Genomic DNA, 15,220 nt, shown 5'->3' on the forward strand with positions numbered 1-15,220 from the left:
ACACAGAGACTAAAGTTTGATCCTCTAGATTCCTCTAAATACAGTATGTGTTGTACTACAATATGAGTAAGACTCGTCTCTTTCCCACACCCTTTGAAATGACAAAAATAAATCTAGACAGCTGGATGACATCTTAACCTTAATATTTTTGCACCTCTTGGCATTTAGAATCCACGTACACTACTGTAGCACAAACCATAAGAAAATGTACCCCTGCTTTTTTAACAGAAAGTGTCAAATTGATGTACAAAGTAAGGGTAACAATTCAAAATGTACATTAAAATACTAAATTCCTTACACTTATATAGCTCTTTTCTGGACACTCCACTCAAAGCACTTTAAAGGTAATGTGGACTCCCCTCCACCACCACCAATATTCAGCCCCCACCTGGATGATGCAACAGCAGCCATAGTGCATCTGTTTGCTCACCACACACCAGCTCTCAGTGGGGAGGAAAACAGAGTGATGAAACCAATTCATAGATGTTATTAGGAGGCCATGATTGGCCAGGGCCAAATGGGAAATTTGGCCAGGACACCCCTGGGATTTTTAATGACCACAGAGAGTCAGGACCTCAGTTTTACGTCTCATGTGAAGAACGGCACCTTTTTACAGTGTGTCCCCGTCACTATACTGGAGCATTAGGACCCACATGGACCGCAGGGAGAGCACCCCCTGCTGGCCCCACTAATACCACTTCAAGCACCAATCTCAGTTTTTCCCAGGTCTCCCATCCAGGTAGTGACCAGGCTCACACCTGCTGACCAGCAGGGGGTTGTCAGCTATGAGTTACAGGGTGATATGGCTGCTAGCTTGTCTCTACCTAAAATGCACATCCAGTAGCTACATCTAAAAAATACACATATTTGAGAAAGTAGAGGAGGTCAGTCAAGGAAGACACAGGAAAAAGCATGTTCATCTGAATTTATTAACCTGGCTGAAGTTGTCACAGTTTAGCACGGCTCTCTCTCAAACAGGAGAGGGCAGCTCTCCTTGGCAGGGCCTACACCCTCAGACGACTGCCATGCCAGGCTTTGGCAAACCCCACCCGGTCATTCCCTCGGTCAAAGATGCTGTAGAACTCCGAAATGAAGACATCCCCCAGGATCCAGAGAGGACCAGAGGAGGTTTTGATGTCTATAGCCTGGAATCCACTGAAGCACAACTCTCTTCCTCCCAAAGTTTCCTTCAAAGAAAGGCCACAGCTCAGATGCGCCACCCAGCAGCAAGCCAGGAACAGGACATGACACACTTAGACACAAGCGCACGTGGTCTGGCCTTCGCACGTGATCTTATTTGAATTTTTGTTTTTTAAAAAGACAGAATTATGCCACATTTTCTGTAGATCCGGAGCTCTTAAAAAAACATGAGCACCTTTGCTATGATAACTACAGGGCAATAATAAAGTCTGGCTGTACAGAGGTGCCTACCTTTCTCACGTACGAGTTAGCAGACAACTTATACACCACCTCATGGATGGTGAATTCCACTAAGGGCAGGCTGGACAGTCTCGCACAGTCAACCAAGTACTGAAAGATTAAAAAAAAAACCCAAAACAGAACTTTTTACATTGTCTGGCCTTTGTTGTAAAATTCACTGTGGAATACAAAGCAAACGTTCCACTCGGTTCACGGGGGGTTCATAATAAAACAGACAGGCTTTCCCCGAGAGGGCAGTGAACATGACGAGAGCTCTCCCGTCACACTCACCTCGCCCAGCTGCGATGGAGTGGCTCCAATGTGCTGCTGCAGGGCCAGGATGTCCACTGTGGGACCAGTGATGAGGGAGGTGCCCGTGTCCACAATCGCCTGGCAGCCAGTAGAGCAAAAGGCCACATGACCCTGGATTTTCACACTGAAGAGAACGGACAGCAAGTGCTGAACTGAAGGGCAGCGCATATCTGATCCAAGCTGATGATCGTGAAGCAGGCTCGACTTATGTTCTCAATAAAGTGCGTGCTGCTGAACGATCCCAACACTTATAGAACACACCAGAGTTTCAGCTTTTACTGTGGTTATGCTGTTCGGTTTAACGGGTTTAATTGTTTTTTAAACTACTTTAAGCAAGCAAAGAGAGCTTATTCTTTCATTTCAGGAATCTACAATAGCTGTGCAGGGGAACCAACAACGCACTCTCCTTTTAAAAGCCCTTTCTGAATTTCATTCCAGCTCTGCACTGTAACCAGTTAGAACACTGAAAATCAACCAGAAATGAAGGCAGGATCCTTGACTATTCAGTAGGTGTATTTAAACGGTTATAAAGATCATTTAAAAAATAAAACAGGCTTACTTGTCCACTTTGATCTGCCAGTAGGTTTTCTCAGTCAGTGGGACCCAGTTAATGGAGCCCTTGTACAGAGACTCATCAATGCCCCCCAATAGCAGCTCTCCTCCCACCTCATCTTCTTTCCGTCTGGAACCAGAAACACATTCAGACTTGCAGACCTTCCTCTCACAGCACAGCTTTATGCGTAAATCTCTAGGTCGCAACTTCTGTAATTGCAGATAGACATTTAACTGCGACGGGAGCGCATTGCTGCTAATCAATGGGAAAAAAAAAACTTTACTTTAAATTTCGTTATAACGACAAAATTATCTCGTAAATACGGAACAGAAATGACCATTTCAGCGTATGAACAGCCTGTTACATTGTGCATTGACAGCACCTAGTCAGCTGGAACTGTGGATTTCGAGTGTCGAGCGCTGCAGAATTAAACGGACGCACTTTCCACGGGGGATTATTTCCAATGACGTTACAATTTGTGCCTAACTGAACACAACCATCACCATAAGGACAGTCGCGTGTGTCTTTTAACAAGAGCGCATCGTGCAATCGATTCCACGGCTTTAAACTGAAAGTCGATGTAGTTACTGCATGACAAATTGTGCTGTCTCGTGATGATACAGTACGCAAGATTGTACTCTCTCATAATTACGAGATTAAGGTTTTTGTTTCTCTGATGGCAGTTTTGTGCTTCAGTGAACTACAGAGCACTGCAGCATCTCTCTCTGTTTTTAGCATCCAAGTCTAAACACGTCACTCATTAGGAAAAAAAAAACAATGTGGATGGATAAACAAAGCGACCAGGTAAAGTGTTGGGTTTTTTTTTCCTCCAGCATTGCCTGTTTAATAGGAGACGAGAAAGAAGGGAAGATGAACACCAACCTGCTGAGATAGAAGGAAAATACAGGGCTCGTCACCTGCTTCTGTGCCACCAAATTGTCAAACACGGGAGTGCTGCCCCCTTCAGCGAGCGAGGGGTAGCCCAGCCCCAGAACCCCATCGAACTGCGCCAGGGCAAAGGTGAAGCCGGGCTCGAACACCGACTCCCCAAACTCCTGACCGCTCACAGCTATATGGCCAATCTCCGGGGTAAAGAGATACACGAACAGTCATCAGAGACACCACATTGCCTGCCGCGATCTCCGCCAAAATAAACTCCAACAAACATGATTTCAAAAATAATAAACAATCCCAACAAACCCAGAAAGGTTGAGACATCCTGCGTTTTATGTTGATTTTGCAGGTGTGGGTTTGCATCGGTAACCAGATAAATTGTCAGACACTTTATAAAATAATGGAATCGACGTATGTTTTAGAGCAGCTGCGAGCTCAATGACACATGTTTCAAACGTAAGACATTCCTCAATACAGGAGTTACCTTTAACTGGTCTTTAGACACCACTCCTACAAGCTGTCCTGACCCGTACTGAATGGAAAATATCGTCCCATCGGCAACATACGTGCTTGACTTGAAGGACTTGAACTTGCGGTGCGTACCTGAAAAGAAAAATACAAGACGCGTTTAACCCTGCAGGACTGAGGGTGATTTTGTGAAATCCCCAACTATACTAACGGCAAGAAGTGACATCATGTTTTCGGTGTCAAGTGCCACGTTTTGTGGGTTTGTCTCCAAGACCAAGCAGCAGTGAAGAGCACATTAAAGCCACCTAGATAGATGTCAGCTAAGAGATCTTTAAGTTTGTGCCTTATTGCAACCTCATTTGTATTGGTCCTTGCACAGATAACTGTTAAAAATAAAGCAAAAAAAAAAACGGGACTAGCCCAAGGCACGCTGTAGGTTAAATATTGCAATTCCTAAAGCAAGGAGAAAAACTCTGCTTTAAAAAGGTCTCTTCAGACTTCTCTGGTAGACTGGGCCCAGTCTGCTCTGCACATCTTACTTGCCCAATGCCCAGTTATAAGTCCTCTCAATAGGAAGGTTTATTTATTATTCAGTTATTTGGTTAATTAATTTCATGAGGCATGTGTATTTGTAAGCTGTTGGAGGGGGTGCATTTGTTGCAGAGCTCTTGGCAGTGCTAAGCTGCCTCTTTGAAATCTATTATGTTCATGAGAACACAAGAATGGTTAGAAACGATATCCAGCCCATGTAGCTCGTTTGGTAGTTAATGAGTTCTTGAAGGGCTCCAGGACATCACCTTCAACAGCCGGCTGGCTGGGTAGCCTATTTCTTGTTCCCACAATCCTTTGTGTAAAGACGTGCTTCCTATTGGTGCTTTTAAATGCATCGCCACGAAAATTCGACTTATGTCCTCTGGTTCGTGTTTCATTGCATTCGGGGAAAGCATTCGGAGTAGCAGGTGAAAATAAATGTCTTAGACATAAATATAAATGCAAATTAAATCACGTCTAATGTGCGCGAGGCGGAATTAAACATCTATATTGAAGAAACATGGGTTTCTAATCCTGTAGTGGACATATATATATTTAGTTCGACGGGTTTTGTGTCCAAGCTTTACTTACTGCAAGCTTCGCTGATGCAATACAGTGAAGGAACCCAGAGGTTAGATGAGCCAGTATCGAAAACCACGGTAAAATTCTGAGGCGGAGTCCCAAGACTCACTTCTCCATAATATTGGGCCTTCAAAATGCAATGAAATAGAAAAATGGTTATTCTGACTGTAATTAATACATACAAGATGCATTTATCTAAAATAGTCTATTGTTGTTTCATTTAATTGCAGACATCCACTAGTGTACCAATATTAAGGTATTCAACCACAATATTGTATTTAGAGTGGCTACAGACGAACGGTATCCTTTAGTATTGTATTTGCCAGAATACTCCACTAGATGTCACCACAAATTATGAAGCAATACTACTGTAATGTGCCGTGGAATCTGATTGACAGTTCAACGCTATTCCATTTAAAATTCGCATGCAAAGAAGATGGTTCGGTTTGGTCCTGGCATAACCAGTGTCATTAAAGAACTGCAACAAGAAAAGAAAACCCCAAACAATTATCTTGCTACAGCCAAGTCTTGAATGGTTTAGTCTTCTCGACGTGAGCATACATCCAAGAAGTTGTAGAGGCTCTCTTTGGTGCTTTGGAGGGTGGAAGACGGCAGTCCAGGAGGGTAGCACTGCGAGTACTTCCTGGCAAAGACATCTGGCTGGTGATCCCTCAGGTAGTTCTCCAGCTGCTGAGTCGCCCGGAGCTCCTGTCTCACCGATGAGAAGCGTTTCAGGGGTATCCTGAAAAAAAAAAGGCGTGTGTTCTCTAATCATGTGGTGGGAGTAATACACTTACTGTTGTATAAGGAGTAACAAGATTAACCAAAACAAAATGACACCTATACCGGCAAAAATCCTTAGTTTTAGTTGAAACAGTTTAATGGAAATAGCAGCGGTTTAGCTTACTAGAAAAATTAGGTTGCTTGATGTGTTTTTTTGGTGGCACTCTGAACCCTGACATGAAAGTGATTTCAGTACTTAATGAAATGGAAAATAGGCACTGAGCAGGTTAAGAACCAATTCTAAAAGTCTATTTTGTCTTTAAGATGTAGCAAATTAAAGAGTCTTTTTACACATCATTCCTCCATATAATAGCTGTGAAATTGATTGGACTCCATAATGCCAAGCTCATTCTCCAGAAACCAGTTCATCTACCAGCATGTCTTTAGACTGTGGGAGGAAACCCATGTGAATGCAGAGAGAACATACAGTTTCCACACAGAGATCACCCCAGGCCTGGAATCGAACCCAGGAACCCGAGGTAGCAGTGCTTACCCCCATGCCACTGTGCCCCGCCTACTCAACAGATGGTATTATATACAATTCTAGAGATCCCCAGTCAAGCTTTATTTCTTAAAAATACCAATGCTTGTTTTGCCATACTAGCAACATCTTTGCTACCTCATCAAAGGAAATGACCATTTAATTGCATTAGTAGGGAACACAATTTACAATCCCTCACTAAATAAGTGTTTCTGTGTGTAATCAAGCACCTCTCATCCACTATTCACTGCTGGACTACAAATGTCATTTTAAAAAATTCATATACAAAAAAAAAAAGGCATTTTAGGCGCATCTGTGGGTTGTTTATTTCACTTTCTGTAATTTACCATCAAATATGCTAAATGTTGGAATTCAATAGAATCACAACTGTATATATTTCTGAAGGGCTTTCAGATTTGCCGCATGTGATCTCTAAATTACAAATTAGACAATCACACATCGAACTGGTCGCAGCGAAAATGTTTCAGGTCTTCAGAATGTGATGATTTGATAACTACCTATAAATCCAGCTAGACCCCCGCTAAAGGCCTACAGTATGTAACAAAAGCTGTTCCCAGGAGTCTAAGCAGGAAGAAACAGGTCAGCGTTATAAGCTTTTCCTTATAATTGGCTTTTCCTATTACCAGTGCAAACAAGTGAAGATTTTCCTTGCTTCAGTAGATGTAGATATTGCTTTCCTCTCTGAATTGGAAAGTAAGATTGCGATATGGTACTTTATGCACCCACCTCCGTGAAACATCTTATCATCCTTGGGGAATGCATAAAGTATCAGTGTTTCTTTACTACAGTTAGTTGTTGTTTCAGTTCTTAATATTTTCCCATGTGTGGAAAAGTAACAAAATGATTCAAATACACGCTACCTACCTTTTCTGGAAAACACATTTAGAAATTTCAAGACCGTTAAGTTTAAAAAAGGGTCGTCTTTTTTTTTTGCCACTTTCCTGCTGATGGTGTTTTTTCTATCGGTGGTCAGAAAAGAACTGAATCTTTCACCAGCAAAAACAAACAAACAAACAAAGAATATATTGATCTGTACACATTAAATGTAAACCTTTTTACACTGGATAGAACCCAAACATGTTTATTAACCATAGAAAAAAAAGTTACTATTGTATAAAATGTGTTCTGGACCATTCAAGAAAGCTCAATAAAGCCGCAGATATAGATACCGTAAGCCTGTTGGAGGAATTTGATTTGATCTAATCAACTAGGCTAGAGTGAAATTAAGGATGTACAGACAAATGTAAATTGCTAAAGCACTGAAGTGGACAGAGGTGCACAGCAAACACATTCGTTTTTATACTGCAGGAAGGATGAACCAGGGTGCTCCACTGTCCTGGTAAGTATTGCATTAAAAGAACCGCCAGCAGCAGAGAGTTGACTTACCTTGTTAAACACTCAGCCGCCTGAGCGCACAGGAGCGTCACCACAATCCACTTCATCGCGGGGTCTGAGCCCTGAAGCAAGGCTGTCTGCCTGGCTCTGTCGCGGTGACTCTGAGGGTCAGCAGCGCGGGCACGGGTTTCAGGTCAGACTGCACCTGCCAGACCGTGTCCACACAGCGCTTAACCCTTCCCGACCCGGCGCAGTCCACAGCGCTGGCTTGAAGCGTGCGCGTTGCTTCGGTGTGGTTGCAGGAGCCCGAGCCCGAGCCCAATGTCGGGTCATAACGCCAGCTGGACCTTTTACAGTGACACCACTTATCCACTGTAATAGCACACTAATACTGCTATAACAACACTTACCTAAAATGTCAGATGGTTACAAATAACGTAGGTATGTGCCATGCAGTGCAATTTAGACACAGGAGTGCAAGAGTTGGTGTGGGTGAACATGCAGGCATCTGCGTGGAGACCATCACATGCCCACTGACCCCTGGACACATATTACAAAGGAGGCACTTCAGCTCAGCCAGCCCACTCCATTTTAAACATTTTTTGCTCAACAAATACATATCCTGAATCCAATCTGTCCAGTTAGAATTCCACAGGTACCAGATAAAGTCACATTAAGGAAAGGAGGTGAGGGTGAATGGCCTTCTGTTGTACTGTATTATAGCCTTTTGTCCACTTGTTTTGATATTGTGATTTTTAACTCTTTGGTTATGGATGGCCACACACATTAGGCAAGTTGTAACCTTTAGGACCAGATTAACACTTTGACCCATATTCCATTACTATGAATTATTGGTGGCTGAAGTGCCTTTGACCATTCACCTATGCTACAGTGCATTATATTACAGCTATGTTTCAAATCAAATTCAAGGCCCTGGTACTCTCCCTCCTGTAATATTGTAGATCTCTGTTGGCTCACCTCCCTTGTTAATGCAATCTGCTCACCCTGGCTCAGCCGGAATTCTGCCACGTGTCTTGTCTTCAATCGCACTCCGCCAATCTCTCTGCATGCTCCCTATTTTGCCACACAATCCTAATCCTACTTGATTCAAAAGACTTTGCTTTCAAAAACATCCCACTCCTGTCGGTCTGTACCCTCTTATCTCCCCCAGCTCTTCTGCCCAACTGCCTGCTTGCTCTTCTCCACTGCTGTTCCTCAGGAGTATGTCCTTTCATAATTTCTCTTATTGGCTATAACCATGGCACACATACCAATTGGATTTTAGATTATTGCTTTGTCTGTACATCTTTGATATAATTTCAGTTTATACCACTCTATTAATTTATTTTTGTTCCTTGTTGCACTTCCTGCTAATCATATTGTCATATTATTGAACTTGCATGTTACCATATTTATCATCTCCTTTGTACTTAATTTCAAATATCTGTGTGGTGCAAGCCACCCTGGATAAAAGATAAAATGCACTTTATAACTAGCATCACTCCGGAATGCGTACAGTTAAATGGAGAAGGAGGCCACTGCTGCCCTGCTGTTAGAGCCGGTGTTTGTCATAGCAAGCGTTCATGCACACCTGGGGCAATTCGACCTCACAATGAGTCCAAGCACACTCTGTCTATTTCATTAATCAAACATTTGGTAAATTATCTACAGCTCATCTGCAGCATTTCAGAATCACCCCCTTTGTGAGGTCCTAATCACAATTGGTTTTTTTTTTTAATAGTCACAAATGAAAAACAAATCCAGCTTCTGAAAAACAAGAGTCATGTTCCTTGTTCACCTTCCAATGTCACTAAAATGTGACCTCACCATCCCTGCGGTGACTTTGACACTGACCACCATTAACTATATAAACACATCAGTGAGAAGAAATAAAACACCAGCAGCTGAAATTTGTAATTTAATTATGCTCCAACTCAGAGTGGAGTACTGGGTCATTCAGTTGATACATCAGCAATCTGATGGCTTAAACTGAAGTAAGGGTAAAATCCTCTTACAAAAGACAACTTAATAGACAAGCAGGACCACATCAGTATGTTACTCAATTAACACAGTTCTGTGGGAACAAGACATACAGGTAAACTTGTTTCTTTCCAGTAAATAAACACTCACCTTTTCAAGCCACCTGCTGCACTTCAGTTACTTTTAACTGTCTATTTTGGCCAGACAGGCTGAACGCTATTAGAGTTTAACTAGTTAAATAGGCTGAAGCCGCACATTACTCCCTGTGAAAAGACATCGTAGTTCAGGTCCTCTACTACGTGCTATGCTTTGCTCAAGCTGAACTCCGATTAATTAAACCCCAGGTGTAACTGACAATTTGTGAAAGAGACCAACTTTGCTTTTAGCTGTGCAGCTGTATGAGCTACTTACCTGTAACTTCCTGTCAGCAACCTGAAATGTGAAGAACAATTAAAAAGGTGTAATCAAAGTAATAGCTGAATTAAGGAACAATGTCCCAGCTAGGATAAAAATAGCTAGATGCTACAGTGCACAAAAACCAAAAGTGAGAATTTCTGCTCTGAAGAATCCCAGGAGCTGGTTTGTGTGCCTGGGCTAAAATATAGAAGAAACTTTAAATTAGTGTTGCATTAAGTCTTAATTAGGACCAGGGAATACCACTTTATCTGCACCTGACTCAAATGACAGCACAGCACTTTGATATTCAATCAATTCTTGGGACTCGGTGGATAAATTAAAGGTCCTGCTTCATTTTTAAAAAGGATTTATCGCTTTCAAGAAAGGAATCCCTGCAAACCCTAATAGAACAAATGTGAAAAAGTCAGTCATTGGAAGTGTACACCTGTTCTTTTTTATTCGAGCAAGTTAAAAAAACAAGGAATGTACTGGTACGTCAAAATCAATATACAGTCGGCACTAGATGAAAGACAAATCAATGGCAAAAACAGGAATAGCTAATGGAGGGAATATTTTGTTGCACATAAAAGAAATTGATTTTGTAACTGAAATATGCATAATGTTTATGGGCCAAGATTCAGTTCAGACTTTGACACAATTTCAAAAACTCTTCTGTTCAGCTGTAGTAATACATCTCTGGGAGCAGGATGTTAACCAACGTAATCAACTCAAAATTCAACCCAGTGGATTTCATTGGAATGAGCAGTGAAACATGAGCCAAAGGGCACAAGTGGGAACTAGGTGGGAGCACATTTAAAATGGAGAACAGGAGGCAGCTCTTTACCTAAAGGGTTGTGGGTGTATGGAGCAAGCCATGTTGCTGGAGCCAATACCTTGGTGAATTTCAAGATACTGTAGATCCTACACAATACGAAATGGGCGATATAATCTGAACCTTTTTATGTTCTTAATCTGAATTATAGACTTTTAAAATCAAATCAGGTAACGCTCTTGTATTTTAATTGTTGAACAGTTGCAACCAGGTATGTAAATACTGTGGTAAACATGGTAGAATATTGTAATAACTAACAGAGACTAGCATAGTTAAGGTCCTTAAAATAAATTTGGACTTTATCCCACACAGTGTTTTGGTCATTTTAACCAAACTGTTCTGACAGTTAATTAACCACATAACTGATTGACAGACATTTCCAGGTTAAATGGAATTGGAAGTCTAAGACGGAGGAAATCCTGAGCTTAAGGGCTGAATTCTATTCCTTTGAAAGAGAAGAACAAATTGAATTGCTTTTCTAGGAACCAGGGTGCATACAGTACATCAAGTATCCTATAGCGGTTCTCTGAACACCTTGTTAACCCAGAGACGTAACAGCAGCTAATGAGATACCTCTCTGGCTGTGTCCAGATATGAGAGAGATCAAAGTTGGCTTCAGTGTTTAAAAAATAAAAAAAATTCAGTCTGAATCTGAAATGTCCTACAGATCTTATTGAATTAATAAGGGATAATATACAATGCCCTTCAAATATATTCATATGAAATGGGATTAGTAAACCATAAAATTCCAAAAAGGTATACAGATTGGATAATATTTCATCTAAAAATGTTACACAGTAACCTTAACAGCACTGCACAAAACAAGACCATATTTGTCATTAATTTAAGTCCAGAAAATTCAAGAGTCGCATTTATATCTTCCCCTCTAGCTATGTTTTTGTAAATCTTCCTCTGGCAGGGATTTGTTTTTGTTCATACAGTATTTAATTAGGGTTAGGAATAAATCTGGTTGTCACTATAAGTATTTTACCCTTATGTTGGTGATGCAGCTATGTTTGCATAATCTTTCACAAACTAGTTGTGCTGACGCCCCAGTCTCACTACACAGAGTTGTGTTTACTGAGCACAGTACTTGAAATGAGCACCCTGGTCTAAGCAGACAACTCTTTTATCTAAATTTAACATTAATGGCATGGTGCCTGGTTCCCTGGATTTTTCTCTCTCGGTCTCTTAATGTAACAAAATATTTTCTTATCTGGAAAAAACATTGTTTTTCCAGGTTCTTGAATTAAAGGGAGCAGTGCTCAGTATGCAGTCTCTGTCACTGCTTTACAGTTTGAGTTTCCTTATTGTAAAGCTGTTTTCACCAGGAAAGCACCTCAGCGGCCTGTGTTTACACACAGGAGAAGATTTAGAGCAGCCCGATATCTCCTGAAATTTGTAAAATAAACAGACAACTTCATTTTCTTTCACGATGGGCTGACAAACTGCAGGCGCCCCAGTCCAGGCCTTTTCAACTCCGACCGGCTTGGGAGAAGCTATTTTAAGACCATGATAAGAAAGAAAAAACTATGTTCTTCATGTTCAGTGTTGTTCATTCTTAAACTTATGCTTCCGGCCCTTTATGAATTACTACTTCGGAAAGAGTTTGCTCAAGCCCCAGTACGTTTAACCATCTGCAAAGAGAGTGAGGCAGATGGTTTATTTTGAATGGAGATGGTATATGGGAAATGTCCCAAATTCTAGGAATTGGTGTAGAGAGAAGGACCACTTAAGTGGGCTGATAATGTCAGGTATCCCAGCCGTTCACTAGCACAGAAAGGGCAAGAGCGTGACTGAACTCCAGCAGCGTGTGCTGCTACAATCTACAATCACCCGGCACTCCCTCAGCTATCGCAGACATTCCACAGCCCCAGAAAGACTGCAAAAGCGATCCGTTATAGGAGGGACTCTGCCTGTTACTCTGTTCAGTCGCACAAGGAGCTCCGTTTCTACAGCAGAACGTTCTAGAAGCAGCATGTCAAAGCTATTAACACTGAAATTCCTGGGATTTTTCTAAGGCGTTATCCAGGTATGGACACTCTCTTTGTAGCATTTTTTCACCCCTGTAAAGTTGTTGTAACTTCAGAAGAAAACTAGAAGCACGAGGTACGTGGTTTTCTACTGAACAGTTAACCAGTAAATTCAAGCTTCTTTAAACCTGTGTGCCGATTTTCTGATGGATGTGGCTTGAAGGCCCGACGATGGGGAACACAATTCGAGGTGTGGTTGCCTTTATCCCTTCTGAGAAATGCCAAACATTCCTGGTGGGGGAGTTGAAGGAGATGCCCATTGACCGCATGGTCGACCTGAGCGGGAGGCAGCTGCGCAGGTTCCCTCTGTTGGTGTGTCGCTTCAGCGAGCTGGTCAAACTCTACCTGAGCGACAACCACCTGCAGAGCCTGCCCCAAGAGCTGGAAGGGCTGAGCAAGCTGCAGATTCTGGCACTCGACTTCAACCACTTCAGAGAGCTCCCCCAAGTGGTGTGCAGCCTGAAGCAACTCAACATCCTCTACCTGGGTAACAACCGCTTGCACTCCCTGCCCTGGGAGCTGAGCCTGCTCACCGAACTCAAGGCCCTCTGGATCGAGACCAACTACTTCAGCGAACTCCCGGCGGTCATCAGCCAGCTGGCCAACCTCAAGACCCTCCACTTGGGCTACAACCAGCTGCGCTCCCTGCCCGAGGAGCTGGGCCGCCTGAAGGAGCTACGCAGCATCTGGCTCTCGGGAAACCTGCTCTCCGAGTTCCCCCCCGTGCTGCTGGAGATGCACTTCCTGGACGTGATCGACGTGGACAGGAACAAGATCCGCCGCTTCCCCAGCCTGGCGCATCTCCGGGGCCTGAAGCTGGTCATCTACGACCACAACCCCTGCGTCAACGCGCCTGCCGTCTCCGAAGGCGTCCGGAGAGTGGGGCGCTGGGCCAACAACACGGAGGAGGCTGGGGAGGAGAAGGGGAATAGAGACGAGCAGCCGCCGCCACCAGCCGACACCAAGGAGCTCCCCGCAGAGGAGCAAAGCGAAGCCGAGCAGGAGGCCGCAACCTAGGCCGGACAGCGATCAAACTCCTCATGACAAAGTCCCGTTTAATTTCAGGAGCAAAGCCACGCTTCATGAGCAAACAGTACTCATTATTCACTGGTAGGTCAATCCGCTGTACGCTAGTGGCTCAAAATGTTATCTGTATAATCAGTTTAAATACAGGATAATGTGACTTTCCAACATCTTTGATGACACAGACCTGACAGAGAAACGTTTAAGGGAGATGTACTTTGGCAAAACAACATTTCCACATACAACCGAGGACTCTAATGTGAAGGGAAAAAAAAATCTCAAAACTTGCTTTCCAAACTCTGAGTTTAGGACTGTTAGAGAATACTTAATTGGAAGAACGTATAACTGCATTTTTTATCATATGCATACAAATACTAATAAACATTCATGTTTTAAATAGATTGTAGAGCATTGTCAGAATTTTGCTCAGCAAGAAAACTTTCTTCCTGAAAGAAACCATCTCAGCTGAAGGTCAGTAGCAGGACTGATTCAATGGTATGGTATGTCATTTAGGATAAACGAGCCAGTAGTTCAAAGTCACTACAACCTAACAAGTGAAATATTTTTATGAACTCGATAAGTTCAGCAGTAGTTAATATACTCTATGCAAACTACACCTAAAGCAAACTCGCCACTAATACTCGAAGATTAATTCCGATTTCTGAAGACCTGACATGCATACTCCTCAAACAACAGTTTACAGACTTGTTTGGCTCTATCACAGACCTGTCAAGTGTCTCTTTGAAGCCACATTTTTTGCTTAAATCTTGAGCTACACATTCTCCACAAGGATTGTTACAAAAACATTAACATAATGAACAGGTTATTCACACCTGCTGGGAGAGAAGAATAACTCTTTGAGAAAAAGCTCCACGCTTATAAGGCACAGGTTTACCCTTTATCATCTGGTTTTCTATACCTTTTCTACATCTAAAGCTCTAATTATCTCTCACGTTTAATTGTTTGCTTCTTGGCTTATCAGTTGCTTGAGTTTTAGGATGCCAGTTTGCCAATATCATAACATGCATGTTTTATTGACTGTTTCTTGCAGTTAAAGAAAAACTGCATTCTAATTCTTAACACTTAAGGAGCTAGTTAGTAAACTACCTTTCCACCCCAAATCAAAGTTGATGTGTTTGGGACTGCAGACCTTAAATGAGAATTTAAGACTTCAATAAACCACTATTCTGACAGGGGCCATTAGAGATCAGGTAATCAACAGACACAAATTCAGTTACAAATAAAATACAAAAAATGTATCAGTTACTTTGGAATAGAAATTTCAGTTTAGAAGTAGTAAAGAATAAAAACGGACTAATGGAAACTTCAAATATCTAATCATATGAGCCATGATGACACCGATTGACACTGTTTTGTGTTAAAACTTTCAACTGGGCTGTCAGGAACAGGATGCCTGACATGCCATTGTAGGTTCTCACTCTGTAACACTGTAAATATTAAAATAAATCATTTGAACTTGTGAAAGACATGGTTTGTATTAAAAAAAGAGCATTTTAAAGGACAATCATACAGTATACTTCTTACTGACTGTATGCATGGAGCCAGATTAATAATTC

At 42.1% G+C, this 15,220-nt stretch overlaps 2 protein-coding genes across 3 annotated transcripts; one reads left to right on the plus strand and one right to left on the minus strand.

Annotated features, from left to right (window-relative positions):
- Nucleotides 1-910: 910 nt before the first annotated feature.
- nots (nothepsin) lies at nucleotides 911-9,927 on the minus strand. Of its 2 annotated transcripts, none has more exons than XM_088644581.1 (10): nucleotides 9,771-9,927; nucleotides 7,431-7,540; nucleotides 5,321-5,501; nucleotides 4,769-4,886; nucleotides 3,663-3,781; nucleotides 3,167-3,366; nucleotides 2,291-2,413; nucleotides 1,711-1,855; nucleotides 1,432-1,530; nucleotides 911-1,187 (listed from the first exon to the last, which is right to left on the minus strand). In XM_088644581.1, exons 2-10 carry the CDS (start codon nucleotides 7,484-7,486, stop codon nucleotides 1,005-1,007), a joined length of 1,224 nt encoding a protein of 407 aa, XP_088500707.1. In that variant the 5' UTR covers nucleotides 7,487-7,540; nucleotides 9,771-9,927; the 3' UTR covers nucleotides 911-1,004. The 2 variants fall into 2 exon arrangements, with proteins under 2 accessions (XP_088500707.1, XP_088500708.1); XM_088644582.1 differs by lacking the exon at nucleotides 9,771-9,927 and adding an exon at nucleotides 9,510-9,700.
- A 2,331-nt stretch (nucleotides 9,928-12,258) lies between these two features.
- On the plus strand, nucleotides 12,259-15,128 carry lrrc10 (leucine rich repeat containing 10). Its single transcript, XM_088644583.1, has one exon. The coding sequence runs from the start codon at nucleotides 12,771-12,773 to the stop codon at nucleotides 13,635-13,637; it is 867 nt and encodes a 288-aa protein (XP_088500709.1). The 5' UTR covers nucleotides 12,259-12,770; the 3' UTR covers nucleotides 13,638-15,128.
- The last annotated feature ends 92 nt before the right edge of the window (nucleotides 15,129-15,220 follow it).

This window comes from Lepisosteus platostomus, chromosome 9 (assembly GCF_059453375.1).
Source record: "Lepisosteus platostomus isolate fLepPlt1 chromosome 9, fLepPlt1.hap1, whole genome shotgun sequence".
NCBI lineage: Eukaryota > Metazoa > Chordata > Actinopteri > Semionotiformes > Lepisosteidae > Lepisosteus > Lepisosteus platostomus.